Below are 21,910 nucleotides of genomic sequence, written 5' to 3'. Positions count from 1 at the left end.
TTGTAGAGTAGAATTATAAAGTAGTTTAGAATTAAAGTGAAAGTACCTCAAATAAGTACAATACTTGAGTACATATACTTAGTTACTTCCAATGCTGCATTGATTTGGAGTTATTAGTTCACACGTCATGGAAGATATTGGATAAAATCGACAACCTTTTAATAAAAAATATTTATATAAAATCGAAGAAGCCATGAATAATAATGGATTACATAAAAAGAAAGCTTGAAAAGAAAAGTGAATTTTTGACATAAAATGCAGACAATCTGAGAAGTGTCATTTAAAGTCATCCCATCTTTAAGCCGTTCAGCATTAAGAAATAAAGCAGGCGGATATCCAGTGTCAACAATAACAACTTTATTATCTTCTTTTTTCATTATTGTGTCTTTGTCTTTAAAGACAATGTTAACAAGTACAAATCAAAGGAGGAAATACACAATTAAAAAAAAGAAGTAAAACCTCAGTTGTTTCTGCAGTTACACCCGAATACACCACATGTATTTGGGGGAGAAAGACAAGTATAGTCAAGGCAGGTGAATCACCTTTGACCTCCCAGAACAGGAAGCTGTTGTGTTGCGTCTCATAACTCTTGTCCAAATACCGATCATTAACCGTCTCACAAAAAGCCATGAGTCCCATCAGAGCAGAAGCAGGGTTCGGTTTAGACAAGGCAAGAAGTATTTCCCCACCTTCATTGGATTATTTCTGCCTCAAAACTGAGCAGCATCGAAACAGGAGAAAAGGTGTGCTGCATGTGCACTCAAATCAGACTCTTTAGGCATAAAAACAGTATGAAAACACAACTTAAGAATAATGGCACCCATGAGAAAGAAACAAATCTGAAAGAAACAAAAGCATGACAAATAAAGCTTAGAAATCTCACCATGTTGAATTTAGTGAGATGAAGTGAGAACAATGAGAGGGGGGGTTACATTAGAAACCTCCAAGAAAGGGAAGGCAGACGAAAGAGGTTTTTTTTAGTCTACAGTACACGCTCCAAATACACTTTGGTTATTTATTTCCTTTCTATATGAGGCAGACCACACCTTCTCATCACTACAGCTGTATGATATCACTAGGGCAACTTCAGTGGGCAAGTCACCATCAAAAACTGAGGTCACGTTATTTGGAAATGCACTGATTAAAACCTAAGACGAGCTCTCTGTTATCATTCAAAATATAACTTATTCTCAATTATAAAATCCTCTAAACACAATATATTTAAGTAAATCTCTAGTAAAGTCTTCAAAGCAGTCGCTGAGAGAGGAAACCAAAGAATAACTTTTCATTTGTACAATTTCTTCACCGCAATTCAGCAGTTATGTTATGACTATGTGTGATGATACAGAGTCGACTGTACAATTTTCAAGATAGCAAAAAAATGGAACCTCTTGCCGGCATTGTGTTCATCTTTATATAGTACACAACCACTATACATAGCTGTATCTATGTACACACTAGGTTTTGAGTCTAAAGACTAAAGGAGAACCAAATCTGTATTCATTAGAGTTAAAGACATTTTGTTTGACCCTTCTCATGTGGCATAAACCGCTCATCCACTTTTGGCAACACAACAAATGAGCAAGGGTTTTTCCAAAAATGTTGAATTATTCTCTAAGCATCTCTTTCTCAACAAGAGATTTAGTGATTGATCAAACTGTGCTCATCCTTAAAAAACAAAAGTGTGTCACAACCGTTTATGTAAATGGATAGAAGAAGCATCAACCGTGCAAAAAAGGCAATCATCATTCATTATTAGATCACATTTTATCCAGATCATATTGTTATATCTCCTTCACCATGTCTTCAGTCCAGTGCATTTTGTACATCTTTATGGCCTGCACACCAGAGACACTGCCAGATGTGTTAATCTGTGAAATCACTGAACCACAAGTACTCATGTGCTAGTATCAACAAATGTATAAAAAATATGTTCAGTTTGTTAAGACAGTTTCTGAGATATAAAATAAGAGATCTGCAGCCAAATTGAAGGAGCATCAGAGTGAACATCCACCTTTGCAGCATCAATCCTGATTACAAATTAAACAGCAAATCAGGCTCATTCAATCAACATGTTTTACGATTCTGACTGTACTGCACGGATAACACAAGTCTCAAGATTAGTATCGTTATTCTTCATTTTACAATATCATTCTTTTTTATCACAAAATATTCACACAAACAGACCAGACGGTAGATACAACACCTCCAGCCTTGAATTCTACATTCCTAACATTGATTAGAAAAAAATACTCACTGGTTTTCAAAACTCTCCGTAGATGTGTAGTGCACGGGTCAGGGGACACGTTCCCTTCTTCAGTCAATAAACGGCAAAAGACTGAGTGAGCCGATCCCAGATCAGCATGTCCACAAACACTGAGTGAAAGCTCTACATGTTAGCCGTGCTGAGCCTGAAGCGGCCGCTGGAGAGTCACCTGAGGCCGGGGCTACAGGAACCAGCCCTGCCTGCTTATATAACCTTTGACCTCGTGTCAGCTGGATCCTCAGAGAAGCCGCTCCAGTCTCGTAGAGCCTCACACACTCCCTGTATGCACTGTGTGGTGATCACTGGGAGTCTCAGTGCTTTGGTGTTTTGCAGTTTGAACGACCACTGAGAGTTAAGTCACTGAAAATGTTCACCAAGAATACGGTATGTGTTGCTATGGGAGAGCACCAGAGGACAAGGTAGAGTACCGAGTGAAATGTTCTCAACAGCAACACAGAGATACTGTATGTACTGACCTATGATCTACCACAGTGGTAAGTGCTTGTTCAGTTCATGATGGAGATATTAGTGTGATATGGATCATCGGTATGGATGTGTGTTACAACTATAAAGGATGCACTGCTGCAGGGATTTTCTATCAGAATCACAAATGTGTGAAGGCCTGTCTACAGGAGCAAAATGCATCGAATCAGAGACGCAATTCATATTCACCATATGACATGACGTTTTTCTACATGGACTCTAATCTTTCAGACTAATCTACAGACTTTCATTTCTGGAGGAAAACATTCATTTTTTACGCAGTGCTGCATTATGCATCACTTCAGACAACCCTAATAAAATATCACCTGTTGGTTACGGAGACCCAAAGTATCAACAATCTATTAAATAAACAAGACATTATGGAGTAAAATCACATCAGTAAATACAGATATAGAAATGTAATACAGCCGGACAGTTGTGAAGTAACCCATGACATTTATACAACACATGTTTTTAAGAAATATTGTTTCGTCCTGTTTTTCACACTGACGGAGTTCAATGCGATCAAGTATTCAGTTTTAATTTCAAGATATCATTTTTAAGTATTACAATTTCCTTTTTCTCCACTCTTAAAAGGAATAATAAAATGACATAATAACTATAAATGATAAAACTTTACAAAAGATTGTGAAGACGTTAGGCAGGACGAAATATCATATCATGCGGTTGTGTATAAAAATGTTTTGCATTACTTCACAAGGTCTTGCTTTTGTCTGTGGAACTTTAAATCAATATATGTTTGCAGAATGACTTATTTGTTTAATTATTGTTGAACACTTTGTGTCTGCATAATTGATCAAAAATATCTAATACACTTAGTTTCAGACTGTCTGAGCATCTTTCTAAACAACTTAAAGAGGCAAATAATGAGCACTTGAAATCATTCCTGTGTAGACAGAAGTATTTCAATATTTATAAAGATAGTCTGGTATCATTTCAGTTGTGCTGAATAAAACGGAGGATCGTCAGCAGTCTGTTATCTTGAGCTTCTTTGATATCAGGCCAATTGGTACAAACTCTTAAATGTGGTGAACGCAGGAAAGTACAGTGTGAGTAAGATTTATGGAACACCTGATTTCAGGAGTGTGCAGGTGCATTTGTTTCGTGGTGTTAAAACTCCAACACCGCTTCACACCCACACATCATCTCTCTGCTGCTTCAGCATAGTGTCAGAGATTCAGGGGGACAACCCTTCTTTTTTTCCCCCGGAGTAAAAACAGTGTACATTTGGAGGTATTCTCATGCTCACTAAAGGTCCACATGGTGCTCATAAGCCAGCTACGGACCAGAGGCAGAGCTTTTCCCTGTGTGCTGAGGTCAGGAGATGCGAGTTCCTGGGTTAGAAGATGTTAGGACACATGCTCCAGTCCTGTTTTTCCTTTGCCTCCCAGTAACCTCCCTTGTACACAAAGCTTGTCTCTCCGGTGACCGAGTCCCTCCTCTGGTGAAACCACAGCGGCTGGTAGCCTTCGTATTCTTTTCCTGCGGAAGAAGCACAGATGTTAGCCAATCACTGTCTTTGAAATTGCACTCTAGTGGAGAAGCCACGCTTGCAGGGAATTCACTGAGCGAGCAATTCGCCTTCATACATAAGCATCTACAGGGAGAGCAATCAATGGCTGAGCGCTGGATTTGGGATCGAAGCCATACCATGAACTAGAAATGGTTCAATTAAAGGAAAGGGGAAAATATTGATGATAGTTTTGGATCTCCCTTAACTAAATAATAGGTTTTACTTTTTGTTACAGAAACCAAGTCAAAAGAGGGAGAGATGCAGCACAGCAAGCAGCTCATGTTGTTGTTCCCTTTATAGAAACACAATGTAGATTTACCTCAGATGAACAGAGCATCAGTGCCCATAAGCATTCGAATAGACAGGATAAGTATGATGCAGTTCAAACGAATCACTCGCTAATGTGGCTTCACCATTAAGAATTCTTAAAAATTTACGAGTTGCATCAGTTATTTCATGTATCTTATTATTTCTAAATGAAAATGTCACATGTATGCAGGAAAAAGTCATTTTTCTCCCGAAGTCATTATCTGGAGAAGTTGACATGAGAGGGGTATCATGCAGTTCCCACACAGAGGCAGAGCACACAGAGGACGCACTGAAGGATGGTGTGTGTGTGTGTGTGTGTGTGTGTGTGTGTGTGTGTGTGTTGAACAACAGGGGGGCACAGAGCAACCTCCACTCACCAGAGTCATAATCACACTCTGACCATCAATAGAGGGAGGAAAAGAGAGACACGTCATGGGTACATCAAATACGATCAAGCTTACATACAACACACACACACACACACACACACACACACACACACACACACACACACACACGGGATGATACGGCTCTGCTACTATTTCAATTCTAACCATTAAGATTGGTAGACCCTGAACATGTATCCCAAATAATGAAAACAGATTCTACTTATTATTCATTCATGTAATGCTTCAGTTTGAAGTCTGTGTGGGCTGTTTTTCCCAGTTAATATGGCCCTAATATACACTACACGTTATGGATATGCAGCTTTGAACAGCCTCAAATGTGAAATACAACTTAATTCAGATACATTGATGAAACTTAATTGCAACAGATTGCCAAAGGGGGGAGGACGAGGATGTTTTGTCAGCCTTTTTCCCAATCCCATTACAAAGATTCAATGTGCTTTAACGCAAAGACACAGGAGTCTGCTAGATAATATACAACTGTAATTGATTTTAATAACTGCTATGGGTTTTCATAAGGTCACTATAAAGCAAGATATTTATTAAAGCTCCATGGTTAGTTCTTTGTGTTTTTACGAAACGGGCCGCAAATATTTTATCATTCTGTCGTTTTGTACTGATTGTTTTACTGTTGCAGGAAATGGACGGCACTTTCACTCCAGAAATCTATAAAAACTCCCACTACCCGCTAAACTAAGTTGTTTGTTTAGCATGTTTTTGCCTCTACCACATATCACACGCCACACTCTCTGTTTCCTTTTCATACCTTCGTCCAGAGCGTCCGTGGCCTCCGCTTCCCTCCTCCTCCTCACGGCTCGTTGTTTCTCCTCCAGCCTCTGTTTCTCTGAGTTTGCCTCATCCCAACGGCCGTCCTCCATCAGCCGCTGGTCAGGTCTCAGGCGGCTGTCGGTTACTCCCACGCTGTCCTCCTGCTCGTTCAGGGTCAGTGCCAGCGCTGAGAAGAAGTACATGTTCTCAGCATTCTCCCTGAGAGAGCGAGAGGAAATCAATGCAGTGTTACAAAGAACCGTGCGGTACAATCAATGATATTTACAAACAAATGTCCTGCAATGTTCTGCCTCATGAGGCCGATGAGACTCACGGTAAAGGGTATTTCTTCCACAGCAGTTTGGGGGGCAACGTCTGATAGACTGTCTTCTGCTTGCCCTCAGAGCCACTGCCCCCTCGGCTGCTCTGAAGGATCCTGGCACTCTCCATTTTATCATCCCACGTACCGGAGAGGACGTAGTGCGCCTGGCCCCCGCTGTCTGCCACTACACCTGTAACCTGGAAACAGCAAAAGGAAATAAAGTAACTAAAGCAGGTTTTCTTTCTCTGAGTCTAAATGTATCACAATATCCTTTCACCCCCCAACGATAGGCAGGATACAGGTACATTTCCTTATCAGTCACTACCAAAATTGGTTCAACTCAAAAGGAGGTTTCCTCGCTGCAGTGTGACCTGATACTACGAGCTCCTCATATATTACACTACTCTAATATATTTGATGGTGCTGTCCAGCAGGAGGCAGCATCAGACAAATGAACCCCTCGTCATATGACGTCATGCCAAGGTCGGGTACATAAGTGAGGAAAGGATGCATTTACCTTACGTGGAACGTCCCTGGAGAAATAACTGTAGGGAGAGAACTTGAGCTGACAGGTCTCCTTGGTCCTGTGATTCACAATCTCAATATCCCCGGACTGCACAAATACAAACACACACAGTGAGAGAGAAACACACACAGAGAATGATAGCATATCAACGCTATGAACATCGGGGTTAAAGCAGAGACAGAAAAGAATCCTGACCAATCCCAGCACTCTTTGATTTCAAGAATATATATATACTGATGAAGGACAAACCTGACCTGTGACACACATTGTTGTCTTTTCAAGCTTTTAACAGCTAAACAATCATCTCTTTGATGTTCAGATTGTTAAATGCTGTAATCCTATTACAGTGACAATATGCTGATGCTGTAATGATCCCCCCACCTCCCCCGGCCCTGCTTGCTGTGCCTAGGCCTGCAGCCGAGAAGGCAGGGATAGTTTCTATAGTTTGACATTGAGTTGTTAGGCTGACCCCGATTTGCACCAGAGGGCAGCAGAGTGGCAGAGGCATGCATGGAGGAGGTAGGGGAAGGCAAAAGAAAAGTCAAATTGTGTAAATACTGTGAGACTTATTCTGGTGGATAATCTGAATTTGGAGAGAGGAATATGTATCATTGCAGAGGTGGTATTGTTTTTGCTAGACTACTAACTCAAATGGCTGATATCCAAAACAACCATGACAGAACGTTTTCAAATAGGAACAGGGAACTAAAACAGCTGAACCACAGAGGAAGCCTACTAGTTTCCAAACTGTCCTTTTAATCACATTAATCATTTCCCAGAAATATATTTGAAAAGGTCCTATTCGGCTTTTTGTGGGATTTTCCCTTTCCTGTGGTGTTATTTTGTGCATATAAATGGTCTGCAAAGTAATCGTTTTGTGATTCTATTGGCAAGCTCTCCAACACATTGCAGGTGATAGGCTAAGGAGCGGGACATCTCTAAGTGGTTGACCAATTACAACAGAGCTGGCCAGCATCCAATCAGGGCAGACTGGGCTCTGGTTTCAGACAGAGGGTGAAAGAGGAAACATGAGAAGAATAAAGAGCTTTCTGAACATTAAATCATGTGAATGTCTCACAGTAGAGGCACAAAAGACAAATATGAACCTGAAAATGAGCAGAATAGGGCCACTTTAAATTAATCTGCCATCTTTTTCATACAAGGTTACACACAAACACACACATGTGACACACAGCAAAAGTGGAAACAGCAAAAAGAAATAAGGATGGGGGAAAATAAATATATTTCTGTTGAATCACACAGATGTGAAGCACCTCCCCCTATACTGTATAACTGGGTCAACTCAAAGAAAAAATAGGCTATTATTTTAGGGTGTTATTAGAGATCAAAGCTGAACACAATCCCTAGAGATGTTGAAGCCCGTATTCATGCGCTGAAAAGCTTTTACTCTCATCTTCACAGCACACTGCCTTTACACAGGAGAAACACATCTACTCATTAGTGCTGGGTTGTTTACAGCTGTGGAATAATGGCCACCAATACGAGACAGCAACCTAACAGATAACACACCTGGTCGATCCACAGCTTGCCCACAATGATGTTGTGCACTGTGGAGGTGACCTTTCTCCACACGTAGTGGTTCCCGCTGGAGTGGAAGTGCAGGTGAATGGCACCTGGGGAGGGACAAGGACAAAAGACAGAAGGAATATCACAGCTGCTTTGTTCCCAGAGTGCAATGCTGTAAAGTGATGCGTTAGATTGGGTTTCATCACTCATCATCTAACACAGGCAATGCATCTATTTCCAGTGTGACCTAACGCTGAACGATTTATAACATGCATTTCACCGTAAACACTTTCCACTTTTTTTCACAGCAGGCTTATAACAAGAGGGGAGAGAAGGCGGACAGACACCAGCGGCTGGACCTGCATCTATCAAACCTGCCATCTATCTGAGCCAACAGACCCCTGCTCTCCGCTGTCCCAGTGCAATAGAGAGCTCCCTTTATACCCATACTTTATCTATGTGTCAGAAGGGTCATAAAACCCTCCTGATTCATTCTCACACCCTTTCATCTGGCCTTATGTTGTGTGGAAGACAGCACAACTCTCAAGTGGGTTGTGGAGTCCTTCTTTAACAAACTCTGCCTCGTAGTCCCGCTGCTACATTTGCATAAAGGAACCTTTATTTACACATTCAGCTTCTCCGCTGAGGATAAAATGTCTTACCCAGAGGCATTATGGAGAGGTATTTGCCACGGAACTTGCTGGCGATGGTGATTTCCTGCCACAGGGTCCAGCCTCGTTGGGAAATCACATGATGTGCAGCTGCAGGGGGGTGATGGCTCACCTTAGAGGATGCATAAAGGTAGTATATTTATATCAGCAGCACACACACCTTTTTGTGTTGTTGCCAGCAAGTTTTATGTTGGATACAGTATGTATAGTATGGGTCGCCAGCACATAGAAACTGCCTGATGCTAACTTCTGTATGTTGGGTAATTAGCACAACTAGGATAACTTGCATTAATCAGAAATAATTAACATTATATCCTATGCAGACAATAGTTGATAAAAATGGCTTGGCCGATTTGGACCATTTTGGAGTGGTTTTGGGAGTTATTGAGGATGGTGAACACATGTCTGTCATTTTCAGGATACAAAAAAGGCAGTTTAAACCAGAAAGTGGCCGTAATTGTATTCTCAGATGAAAATGATTATCTCTAATGTGGGCAATTCTTTTTCAAATAAATAAGCAATCTGTCCAATCCAGATGATCCACAATCCCCTAGAACTTCAAAATCGCCCAAAATTCATAAAAATCAGCCTACCGGGAGTACAAATATGGCCACTTTCTGGTTAAAATGTTGGATCTTAAAATCGTCAGAAATGCATTCAACGTCCTCAACAACCCCTATAACCAACGAGAGGCCAAACTATCTTGTGGAGCACGGGCCGATGTTGTGTGCATGGTGTGTTAGCATAAACGCCCTGCAGCCATTCCCCCTACCTGCTCACACAGCGAGCGATAGCCAAACTCTTCCCGTCGATCGAGCTCGTAGGTCTCGCCCAGGAGAGGGTTGAAGGGCTTTGCTGTCCGGTGCACCGTGGTGGAGTAGGACGACACGGAGAAGGCAGCGACCAGGCACATCTGCTCCAGGGAGGAGTCGCAGCGCGCCGCCTTGTCCAGAAGCTCGTGATACTCCAGGTCCTCGCTGAGACGCTGCAGCATGGACAGAGGCTCGTTGAAGTTCACCTGGGGGGAGGAACAAAAAGATCAAGCCTCAGACAGTACAGTTAGAAATTACAAGTCGATAAAATGCTGATACCTTCACTAGGCAGCACCAGAACTGTTATCTGGTAGAACATATTCTTAAAATGGTTAATATTTTTATTTAAACTATTATATTATTAATTATTTTATGTACACAATTAAAGCACTGACATGTCATGTCTTCCTAGTCAGATGACATCGATTTTAAAAGGGTTTTCTTGATGTTTTTTTACTTTATAGATTAAATTGTGTTTGAATTGGAATATTTTACTTAATTGAAATCTAGTTGGCTTGTTTAAAATTCAAGTTCAGTTTGAGAAAGATCCCTACTTACAGGCATGGGGATTTTGGAGAGCTCCTTGCCGATGCAGTTCTTCATGATGCTCCACAAATTGAGGGAGTAGTTGGGCTTGTCTGGGACTCGAGTCCGCCTCTGTCTGCAGGGCTGCAGCTCCTTTCCCGACACATCATTATAACCTGGACACATCTGAGATCACATGGAAAAGGAGAGGGTTGAGAACAAAGAGGTGTTTTTCTATCTTTGATGAAAGGAATAATAGATATATATATACAACGATTTTGAGAATACTTCAAGCTTCATGGTCAGCTTGGCAGTTGGTTGAGATTGAGTTCCAGAGCGAGGGAGAGACATGAGGGAACAGAGGACACAGATGTGGTAGAGAGAGGAAGACGCAATGAAGAGTTGGGAGGAGCGAAGTGCAGATGTTTGACTGGTAATTAATATGTAGTGCTATGAAGCAGCTGTCTATCTTTGGCACCACAGGGATGAAACACCATCACGATAGACCCACACACAGATAAAGGCTGTGTGTGTGAGTATTAACGGGATGACTGCAAGATAGGAAAGAGGGACTATGAGGGAAGAAGGTTATGTTAATAACACTTACGTTGTCTTCCTGGTTCCAGTCGTTGGTCTGACCTCCGCTTGCTCCGCTCAAATTACTCTGCGATCGCCTGAAATGAAAATATTTTCTACAATGAGCACACTACAAAGACTTAAAACCACATAACTAGGCAAAACAGAGGAACGCCGTGTAACTGTTTCCATTTTTCTTAATGGTGCTACTGGAGATATTGGATATGTTGCAGAGATGAGCCATAACAATGAAGAGAAAGATAACACTGAAAGTACTTTTTTAAGAGGAGGGAAAGCACGAGCTCTGCAGAAACAATCGGAGTTGGCAGTAAGAGGCCGGCTTCAATGCAGAAAACAATGCTTTGCTATGCTATAAAAATGTGCTGAGAGATAAAGAACAGATACTGGTTTCTTTTTTCTGCAGGAAAGAAGACAGGTATACTCTGGGAGTGACGGGCACGACACTCGTTTGTTTTGACTTTGAACCTCAGCGGCTTTTTCAGCTGTCAGCCAGAGTCAAATTCAGTATTATGACAAATTAGAGCATCCCAAGAATGTTTTACTAAAAAGCACACATGCAGAATAAACTCAACTAAACCCTTATCCCTTTATCTGTCTTTAAAATAAATCTATACTGGATCTGTGTGTGCGACAAACCTGTGCTGTGTGTTCTCGGTGGCAGTCACTGTGATGAATGCAGGGGAGTCCTCCATGGCGTCAAAGTACTCAGTATCTTCATCTTCATCACTCGCTTCTTCTTTGCGCAGCCTCTCACTCCCTCCTGTCAACACATATACCTTTGTGAGTAATTGCAAACAGCATCCAACACCAGCAGAGCGATCACATGCTGGTGAGTTTGCATCCTACAGAGGCGAGCGGCGTGTGATCACATACCCATGGTGATTAATCAAGGGATAATCAGCTTAGTTAAATTGGCAATGTTCCTGCTGGTTAACTAGCCCGAAGGATGCAAACTCTTCAGGATGTTCCGTATCCAACATTCAATAAGAGTACGTTGCAATGGACAGTGATTCTACTAAAAAATAAGGACGAATTATAATGTTAAGCGATTAAAAAACACATGATAATAACAACATCAGGTGACTGTACATTAGCAATAGTAGCTTTTCATCAAACTCTAGCATACTTTCACCAGCTTCTATTTGATACTATCAAGGTGCAAACATAACACACAAGAAATGTTCCGTCATCAAATAAGCCCCTACCTTAACAGCAACCATGGTACTGTATAAATGACGTCCAGACATAAACTAACAAAAAATCCCCCAAATGAACCTGTTTATGATGTTTTGCTTTATGGTTGAGGTAAAAACCAGTAAAAGCAACTTAAACACTGTGTTTACTGGTACATAGAGACTACCTTCATGGTTAAAGGAATGTTGGTTGGTGGGAGGAGAAGAACCATGAACCTCTCCTGGTGATTTTGAGGGGGTTATGAGTTAAAAGGTCCCCTATTATGCAAGATGCATTTTTTGCTGTCTTTTATACATAAATATGTGTCCCCGGGGTGTAAGGAGTCTCACAAAGTGTCAGAAAATACAACCCTCTCTCTTTTCCTCCTTACCCACATCTCTAAAAACGGGGTTACAAACGAGCAGGTGGGCTGGCTTTACATTGAACTCCTGGCAACGTCCCCCCCACGTGACACGTCCCAACCTATCGTCCGCAATATACAGTCGCGAGCTGAATCCCCTCTGCAGCACCTCTGTGTGTCGGTGCAGGATGTCTGCAGGAGGGACTTATGCTGGGCATACACTGTGCGATTTTTGGAATCGCGGTATTCAGCTGCTGCTCATACTGTACGAGTGAATCGCAAGGGTTAAAACGTCGCAGCTCACGATTCCCGTTCTCACACTGTACGATCCGATGGTCTGATGCGATCTGGCTGCTCACACTACACGACACGTCGGACTCGGTCGGACTGACCGGAATTGCAAGAAGAAGAAGCCGGAAGTGGGAGATGCTTGGATTCTCACAGATGCTTTCCTGAGATGATGCTACTCACCAAAGAAAAGCGCGTTGCTCTGGCAATTTGTGCCATTCTGTGTGCAGACAGCAAAAAAAAAAGACGACGGCGACGTGTATGGACGAGGAAATGGCTTGGTAGACGTGGGCAGTATGGCCTGTCAATTCTTCAACGAGAGCTGGAGGTAAGTAAATTGTTATAATAGCACATTAGGCCTATCAGACCCTTTCAGCTCGTGTACACCAACGTGGTCAGTCAATAAATCCATAAGTAGACTACTTGTTATAGTTCTGTCAACTTTAACTGACTTTCTACTGTTCTGTGTTTGTAGTAGCCTAGGGTAGCCTACAGTAGATACAATACAGTTGAAATGTGATGGTCTATCCAATGACTGCAGCTGTCTAGGGGGAGGAACTATGCAAACAATCTTATTGATGTGATGGAGGCATCAGTTTTACTTTGACAGTTTGTCTTATTATACAACATTTAAATGTTTTGATCAGACTCTTAAATTAACAACGACATCTAACATCTATAATGCGCCTGTGTTCTGTTTTATAGGTTGATGATATGAGGGGTTTTCGGGACCTCCTCAGAATTTCTGTAGAGGAGTTCTATTTTCTTCTGGAGAGGGTTACTCCTCACATTGTGAAGCAGGATACTCACCTCAGGAAGGCCATCAGCCCTAAGGAGAGGCTTTCTGTTACCCTTAGATTTTTGGCAACAGGCAAGTGTGTTGACATATGCTCCCTATTACTCAAAGGTTGAAAGTGAGGCAAGGTCATCTATCTGTCATATTAAAAATCAAGTTCACACATGCAACTGCATACAACCACACTACATCATACAACTTTCACCTTTCTACATCAGTTATGCTGGCACCTCCAACTACACCTCTTTCTATCCATGTAGGTACTATTACCACCTACTAGATTCTATTCTCAATCCATACTAAAATCTGTCGATGTTCATCTTCCCTTACATTAAAAGGTGGACTATGAGATCCTGCATGATGTCACTTCTGTTGATATTCCACGTAAACACCAAACAAAATGTTACTTTCAATTTCACACTACTAAATTAACTTTACTTATTGTCCCCCAACTTTGCTCATTGCCCATGTTGTCTCCCAAGACCGGACTTTTTCACAATGTATTCTGGGAGCAGGCAGCAAGCTGATCATAGGGAGATGCTTACGATTTTAGACAAAAATGAAAATTTACTAAAAACCAGGCAAGATCTCATTGTCCACCTTTAACATTTAAATCCACACAACACTATAGACATTTTCTCCATTTTGATAGGCGAGACCTTCAACTCGTTGAGTTTCCAGTATAGGATTGGAAGCACCACACTGAGCAGGATCGTCATGGAAACATGCACAGCCCTTACCTCTGTGTTGCGTGAAGATTACTTGAAGGTAAATTTAACTGGGAATAATAATCTAAAATCATACAGAACATCACATTACCCATGGTCAGACTATTGAAAGGTTGACTTGCACAATGATTTCTCACCTAAATCAGCTGAGTCCTTTGTGTATTTATACTGTCTTTATGAAAGGTGAAATTTAAAAAAAAAAGAACTCAAAGTGTTTTTGAAAACATTATTTCACCAGATTAATGTCATGTATTACTTTGTACTTCCTTCAGACACCATCAACTGATGCCGAATGGAAGGCCATTGCCAGCGACTTTTACCATAAGTGGCAGTTTCCCCAATGCTTGGGGGCTATAGATGGCAAACACATTTTCATCCAACCCCCTGCCAAGAGCGGAAGCCTGTTCTACAACTACAAGTCACGATTTTCCATCATTCTCATGGCTGTAGTGGATGCTAATTACAAGTTCGTCTACGCGTCCGCAGGGACACAGGGAAGGGTGTCAGACGCAGGAGTGTTTGCGCATTCGGACCTGAGGGAGGCGATGGATAAAGGCACCCTGAACTTCCCCCCTGTGGAAACCCTGCCAGGCACTGACGCTGTGATGCCATATGTGCTGGTTGGTGATGAGGCTTATCCTCTCCGCCCTGACCTCATGAAGCCATTCCCCCACAGAAACCTCAACACCAACCAACGCATCTACAACTACCGCCTGTCCAGAGCACGACGTGTGGTAGAAAATGCATTCGGAATTCTGTCAAACCGCTTCAGAGTTTTCAGAACCACAATCTGCCTGGAACCTGACAAGGTTGTGAAGATTGTCTTTGCCTGCATGTGTCTTCACAATTTCCTGCGGCAACGCAGATCAGATGCCTATGTACCACCTGGGTATGTAGACACAGAAGATGCCAACCACAGGCTCATTGAAGGAGCATGGAGACGGGAGGGAGGTCTTCAGTCAGTTGCGATGGGACGAGCAAGAAACCCTTCAGTGGAAGCGAAAATGCAGCGGGACCTCCTTTGCAGCTACTTTCAGACACCTGCAGGGAGTGTGTCTTGGCAAGAAGGCATGGTGTAGGAGATGAGACAACCAAATTGTCTGAGAAAAGTTACCAAGTCATTATTTTTGTGTTATTATAAAATGACAGTTCACTTCTGTATTTGAAGAAACATTACTCTTTGTTTATTGAACATGTATAAAAACTATGTACAGAAACATTAAACACATCCCTTCATTATTACAAAAATAAATCTACCTCTGTGGGGAAAATAAACAAAATGATTTTCTTCATTAACAATTATAAATAAATCCAAAAATATTTCCAGTAACACAAAGAACAACATTGAGGTAGTTGGTAACTCACATTAGTGACTTATAAAGAACATGTAAATTTAGTGAAAGAACACAGGAAGGGTGTTATTGTTGGACTAGTCTTGACTAGTGTTCAGCATTGACAAAAATGACATTGGCTGGGTTGTGGCCTGGTGGCTTTGGGGGGCTGACTGGACCTGATAGGGGTGCAGCATGGGGTATAAAGGTGGCCTAACCTGTGTACCTGGAAATTGTGCTTGGCTGCCATACAGATTTCCAGGAACGCTGCCCTGCTGGCTGATCGCTGTCTCCTGAGCATCATAAATTAAGTTCATAATGTTCCTCCTTACCCTTAATTGTACAGCGGGATTGGTAAGGTTTCTTAGCTCTGATGCTACTTGTTGGCCAAACCGTTCCTCTGAATCAGCATCGGAGCCAGATAAGGTTTTCTGGACCTGCTGAAGCACGGACAATTTGGCCATTTCAAGGTTGTGCTCATCAAATTTTGAGTTGGATTTCTGGACTCGAGGTCTTTTGCTAGACTGACCACTTGACACTTTGACTGGTGGACTGGGGTTTTCCGTGGGCTCTGACAGTGGACTACTGATGTTCGAAGTGACATCTTCGACATCTGCGTCAATGTCAACTGTGGTTTGGTCTTCCTCTCCCTCCTCTGTAATACTTGTGTCCTCCGACTCCGACCCAGGCTGAAGGAAACAGTGCAGAAAGCAGACAGGGAAAGTGATTACACACAAGTTAAGATCTTAACAGTGTTGTTTAGGTCAAATACCAATTTCTCATTGTATTACCACTAAACCTAGACAATGTGAGCAGGAGTAACTTAATTTAGACATAGCACTGCCATGGGAAAATGATTATGATTGTCACATGATGAGGGGAGTGGTCTGCAGGTCACAGTACCACCCACGATCCAGAGATTTATTCCCCTGGTTTCCAATTTCCAAACCAGATCTGGAGAAGCCTTTTGGATGAAAGGTGAAACGTCTTCAACTCCAAAAAGAAGTCCAGTTGCCTTAACTAACTGAACTGAACTCATCTTCATTTATATAGCACCTTAAAACAACTGCAGCTGAATACCATGACCTGGATGAATGAGAATCTTCACAGACATATTCTTAGCCTACTTTTTTGTATTCTTTTTATTTGAAGCACTTTTGGATTTGGATCAATTATGTTGTGTGAAAGTGCTATATAAATAAAGTGACTAGACTTTACTTTATTTAAAACTTACTCTCAGAGTGGACTCTGTAGATCTGTGCGCGACATGGACCCTCAAAAAGTCCAAATGCTGCAGTATCCACTGCTGTTTGGGGGTCAGTGTTTTTTGCCCACTGCCACTGGGCTTGGGTTTGATCAATTTCCCAAACTGCGTCCGCAGTGATGCCACCCTCGTTTTTACCTCGTTCACTGCAAAAGTAGGCTAACATACTGTATGATGTATGCTTACTACATGTACTGCTAACATTATTATCTGCTAATCATCTATACATTTTCGATGGTCCCATAAACTTAAAAGAAATTGAGTCACACACACACACACACACACCACCACCACCAACAACAGTTATTGATAACAGTTGTTATCCACATTGCTAAATTGCTAGTCCGGACAAAAACTTACCAGGCAGCTGCAATTGGGTTGCAATTGCCATCCAACTCTTATCCCTGTTGTTGCGGTCATGGTAGGACTGTGAAGCCACATCAAGCAGGGATGTGCCTGCCATAGCTCAACAAGCCGACCCTCCGTTGCCGGCGTCCAGTTCACGCGTTGTGCTGCCATGCTGTTCTGTTGTCTTCTTCTTCTGTTGTCAATTTTCTCTTCCGTATCTATGTTCGCGCATGCGTAGTGTGACAGGATGAGGCAAATCGGCTCGTGAAACTGCTTCAACTGTGCGAGAGCCTCACGAGGGGCGACCAGAATTTCAAACAAGTTTGATTTTCATCCGATCGATCGGGAGGTGGTCGGGAGGGCTTAATCGTTTGTCGTTACCCCATGTATACTACACGATGCGAGACGCACGATTGAGCCAAAACTCGGCCCGATCTCCAAAATAGTCGCACGAGTGAAAATCGTGTCGATATCGGGCCAAAAATCGCACAGTGTATGCCCAGCTTTAGAGTTGTTGTATATATAATATATATAATGTCACTGTTCTAGAGGTAAACACTGAGAAGTGTTTCACAAATAATGCTTGATGTGGTTTGGAACATAATTTTAATCACGGCAGCGTTTAGCTGAGTTTCTCCGTTAGAAACTTAGAGAGATCATGACGCTCTAAAGGGGCGTGGCCAGCTTCAGCTCAGCTCAAATTTAAAGCAACAGTCACAGAATCAGCACTTTGGAAAACGGGGCTGAAACAGAGGGATAGCGGACATGCTAAAATCAATGATCTGTTTGGTATTTGGAGCAAAACACGTCAGAGACATGTTTTTTATATATATTTGAGACCTGTAATATATGCCATAAAAGAGCATAATAGGAGACCTTTAATACAGATAGCAGAGACAGTGATTGTCAAAGTAACGACTTCAGGGTTCAAGCTCATCATGTTAAGGATTCTTCAGTTTAAAAAACAAACACTAGTACACCCATCCATCAATCATATCTTCTTTCCTGTTACATAATGCTTAGCTTTTATTAAGTTTCACCAGTTCCTGTTTGGCTATTGAGTAGTGCTGTCATTTTTCACAAGGGTTATCATGAGGGCTCTAAAATCAATAGGTTTTTTCCTCTTGCAGGATGCACACAGCAAATGTGTTTCCCTCCCAGGTGTCTGTTTTCAACATGTTGTTGAGAGCTGGATGGACAGATTTACAGAAGAGAGCACATGACCTGCAGTCATTGGTAAAGGTAATTACAATCTCTAAATTGGAGAATATCCAAACCTTCTGACTCAACTTACAATATCATTCCTGAGAATGAGTACTGAATATAATAATGAGCCTGAGCACCCACATGACTTTTAGCCGGTATAGTAAAGTTTACACGGAGGCCCACAGAAGTAAATAAGAGTCCAGCTCACCCTTGTTGGCGGTCGGGGCACTGGGTGTGGTGGAAACCAGCGTGGGTGCTTCTCTCCACGCTCGCTCCAGGCTGTTATGCTGCTTGGCTAGCTGCTCAATGGTCTCCTCTAGGTGGGTACGCTGCTCCCGCTCATACTGTAGCGCTCGCTGCCATCTCCGACTGTGAGTCTCTGCGAGGTCCAAGAAGTCTCGACACGCCTGGGGAAACACAAGTTTTAACTCTATAAAATACACTCTAAAACAAACAAATCACATCCGGAAAATTACGATATTCTTAATTCTCAACAAGGTCGAGTTGCTTTCCCCTTACAATGACTTACAGCTCAGATTTTTGCATCTAAAGTAGAGACAGACATTTTCTTAACTTCCCACAAGTATTTCCAAGTGGTAGCTGCTTCGAACACAGAACCTTCTCAGAACTTCTATGTAGGCTAATATTCATAGAAACATTTCTACATACACGTTTTTTATGTCAATTAAATAGTTGATATTGTAATTTGATCCAAAAACAAAACAGCATCTTAAAAGGATATTTTTCTCAAAGGATTTCAAATAGGTTTTCTGAGTTTAGAGGGTTTTGTATCACACTTTCTGAAAAAATGATTTTAACATGATACATATCCACTTATTACCCAGCCATATCTAAAGCCATTCCCTCATTCAATCGACATTTACCTCAAAACACTAACTTACTATTTAAACTATAACAACCGAGCGAGAGATTAAACGTCCTTCTTGTCAATAACTGTAACCAAGGTTAATTATCACCAGTGTTTGGAGCACTCATCAATATGTTAATCTCCTGTCTGCTCCCTGCTGAATCAAATGTATCTCTGAACAAAGTGTAAACATGGTAAATATCAGTGAATGAGGAGCTAAGGTTAAACCTCTCATTGCATAGCAGTCTATATTTAAGTCCAGCGGGGACATCATTGTTGCTGCCTCGCTTTCTCTGCTGAGAGGTTACTTCAGATCAGGCATATTTTGCATGTCAGCGTTTGTCTGACGGTCTCGCTTCGCAGTGGGCTCAAAGGTCGATGAACCTACATAACACCTCACAGCCGACAACATGCTGGATGAAAATGTCATGTGACTGCATTGAGCTGTCAGCATTGTTGGGGGGGGGGGTTCTGAATAATCTCTTGGAAAGTGCTTTATTGCTATCAAGCATTTCTGCAGCATTTCGTGGGGGCTTGTCATTGTTCTCATTGTTCTTCCCAGCAGCACGTGATTATGGTCCACTCAGAGTTGGCAGGAAATGTCTCTTTGGTCCCGGAGCCAGACGGGCTGCTGAGCGTTAGCTATTAGATAACGTTTTGACTGTGAGTAGATGGGGGGGGGGGGGGGGGACGAATGTCTTTAAAAAGTCATCTCTGTTCTCTGGCAGGTGAGAAAAACAGGGATCTCCTCAAACTGAACTGCTTTCTTCATTTGTCTCCAGTCAGAACTTGTTCAAATGCAGCATGTCCATCTTACACACAATCAGAATATTACAATGGTTCACTAGTGTTGTCACTTTTTACAGAAGTTACTTCTTTTTTTAGTACAATTTCTAAATATGTTATATTTCTAGATACATTCAATATGTGTAACTTCAGGTCTTTAATCTGACTAAGCAACTTAATCAACAACTGAATTGAAAAAATATACTGCTGTACAATTTTTACCATACTAAATACTTCTTATTATTGGACTTTTTTTTGGTCATTTGACATATAACCATTTGAAGTTGACTTGCTTTCTTGAAAACACTGATATTAACACACACTTGGCCAATGCAGAGAGAGGATAATCCAAGAACAGATCCAAGAATACCAAATACTAAAAACTACACTTTAACATTATCAATGTATTATGTATCATCATTATTTCATGCCCTATGTAGTTTTGTATAATCTGAGTTTCTGATCCTGCACAGAGTAAGTGTCATGTTTGTAATTATATATTCATTATAAATCTGTTTAGCTGCATAACAAACAAAAACAAATGTGTCCTCCAGCAATACTGTTTTATAATTTGTATTGTTGCCACTTAAAAAAGTGACTAATCTGTACAGACAGAGGATGATGATAATACTGAAATACCAAACATACCTACTCATTACAAAGGTTATATTTCAGTGGCTTTAGATAAATTACAACATACATTTTCCTCAAACAATGAATGGTAATCCCACCCCATCTGTGAGCAAAAACATCCATAAATCTTACCTCCAGCAGTCGGGTCTGAACATAATTGTGTGAGCCTCAGTTTAAATATCAGAAGTGCATGTGACATGGTGGTCCACTTCCTCAGAGTTAAACATGATATGAAACTCAACAAACACGTAGAAAGTGTGATAGTTCCTTTTTGCATTAATGCTGAGTCTGATGTTGAAACACAGACGGCATGTGACTTCCGTTAGGGGAAAGACAAGACAAAGGCCAGAATAGAATGGGCGTGGAAAAGGGACATATAGTGGGATCCACAGATCTCAGCGTCAAATTAAGAAGTCCTGATGAGTGACGTGGCAAAGAGTACCATGAACTTGAGTAACATGTAGGTGTGAAAAAGCCATGCACACACAAGCCTGGAGTCCCACATGGCGAGTTACATCACTAAATGAACTAATGCAACCCTCTCCTCGAACAGAGATCACAGAGATCATGCTTATCATGGCCTCCTTCTTCCTCAACCACACTGCCTTCACTTTCTTTGTAAAACAACTTGAAAACTGACCTTTCCCAAGAAAAAGCAGAAACAATTGCTAAAACTTTGGCTGCAGAAAACCAAAAACCCTTATCCTGCACTGCCTCTTGCTTGAAGAGTCATTGACAAGCCCAAGAATCGCTACAGAGAGTTTGTGGCAGCACTTTTTTCCTCATTAGAAACACGTTCTCTGCAATACTGATGGCATTTTAATGAGTTAGGCAAACCAAGAGGCTTCTTTATTGCTTGTCCAGTAAGTTTAAATTTCCTGTACCAATTAATAAAGAGGACGGATGACAGAGAGAAAAAGAGGGCTCATTAATTTTGAGCAAAGACCTTTCACATAGAAAGTACAATCTAGGTTTTGCTTTCCTTTCTTTTCATAACGCCGTAGCTCAAGATTCCTAACAAGCTGTTTTAGTACAAATTTAAATATTTAAGAGTTATCATTTCCTATTGTCTGATTCCAATCAAAAACAAACCAAACCACGGCTAAATCTGACTGAATTATTTCACACTAACAGCTACACATTTAACAGTAAGTATGCACTATAGCAACATTAAACACCTTCTACTACAAGAATAAACAACGCTAGCAACAAAGCCATTGAGAGAGGCAGAAGAAAAGACAAACCTTTGTCTGGTTTTCAGAGCAGGTCTGTCTGTCTGTAGTCCAGAAGCTTCTGACATTCCTGGCAGGCAGGGGTTGAGGAGTTGAGGGGGGGAGTAAGGGCTATTCCTGTCCCCCCTTCCACCCACCCACCATCATAT

The 21,910-nt window shown here is 41.6% G+C and overlaps 2 protein-coding genes across 4 annotated transcripts in view; one reads left to right on the top strand and one right to left on the bottom strand.

Moving 5' to 3' along the window:
- Positions 1-342: 342 nt before the first annotated feature.
- Positions 343-21,910, bottom strand: part of osbp2b (oxysterol binding protein 2b) — a 54,867-nt gene continuing 33,299 nt past the window's right edge. For all 3 annotated transcript variants that reach the window (XM_063897020.1, XM_063897021.1, XM_063897022.1), the window contains 11 exons: positions 18,451-18,649; positions 11,384-11,507; positions 10,758-10,824; positions 10,184-10,336; positions 9,586-9,831; positions 8,805-8,925; positions 8,146-8,249; positions 6,607-6,702; positions 6,102-6,286; positions 5,766-5,986; positions 343-4,252 (listed from right to left, as the gene is read on the bottom strand). In XM_063897020.1, coding sequence (XP_063753090.1) covers positions 4,110-4,252; positions 5,766-5,986; positions 6,102-6,286; positions 6,607-6,702; positions 8,146-8,249; positions 8,805-8,925; positions 9,586-9,831; positions 10,184-10,336; positions 10,758-10,824; positions 11,384-11,507; positions 18,451-18,649 — 1,659 coding nt within the window. In that variant the 3' untranslated portion in view covers positions 343-4,109. The remainder of the gene's footprint in view (positions 4,253-5,765; positions 5,987-6,101; positions 6,287-6,606; positions 6,703-8,145; positions 8,250-8,804; positions 8,926-9,585; positions 9,832-10,183; positions 10,337-10,757; positions 10,825-11,383; positions 11,508-18,450; positions 18,650-21,910) is intronic.
- Positions 12,492-15,317, top strand: LOC134873439 (uncharacterized). Its single transcript, XM_063897045.1, has 4 exons — positions 12,492-12,897; positions 13,275-13,440; positions 14,018-14,133; positions 14,366-15,317. Exons 1-4 carry the CDS (start codon positions 12,739-12,741, stop codon positions 15,170-15,172), a joined length of 1,248 nt encoding a protein of 415 aa, XP_063753115.1. The 5' UTR covers positions 12,492-12,738; the 3' UTR covers positions 15,173-15,317.

This window comes from Eleginops maclovinus, chromosome 12, assembly GCF_036324505.1.
Source record: "Eleginops maclovinus isolate JMC-PN-2008 ecotype Puerto Natales chromosome 12, JC_Emac_rtc_rv5, whole genome shotgun sequence".
NCBI classification, from domain to species: Eukaryota; Metazoa; Chordata; class Actinopteri; order Perciformes; family Eleginopidae; genus Eleginops; species Eleginops maclovinus.
The sequence above is the reverse complement of the archived record's forward strand: the minus strand, read 5'-3'. Positions and strand labels throughout refer to the sequence as shown.

Coding starts and splice junctions, on each gene's coding strand:
- LOC134873439 (XM_063897045.1), top strand. CDS start 12,739: ATGATGCTACTCACCAAAGAAAAGCGCGTTGCTCTGGCAATTTGTGCC. Junction 12,898..13,274: donor TTCTTCAACGAGAGCTGGAG/GTAAGTAAATTG, acceptor TCTGTTTTATAG/GTTGATGATATGAGGGGTTT. Junction 13,441..14,017: donor CCTTAGATTTTTGGCAACAG/GCAAGTGTGTTG, acceptor CCATTTTGATAG/GCGAGACCTTCAACTCGTTG.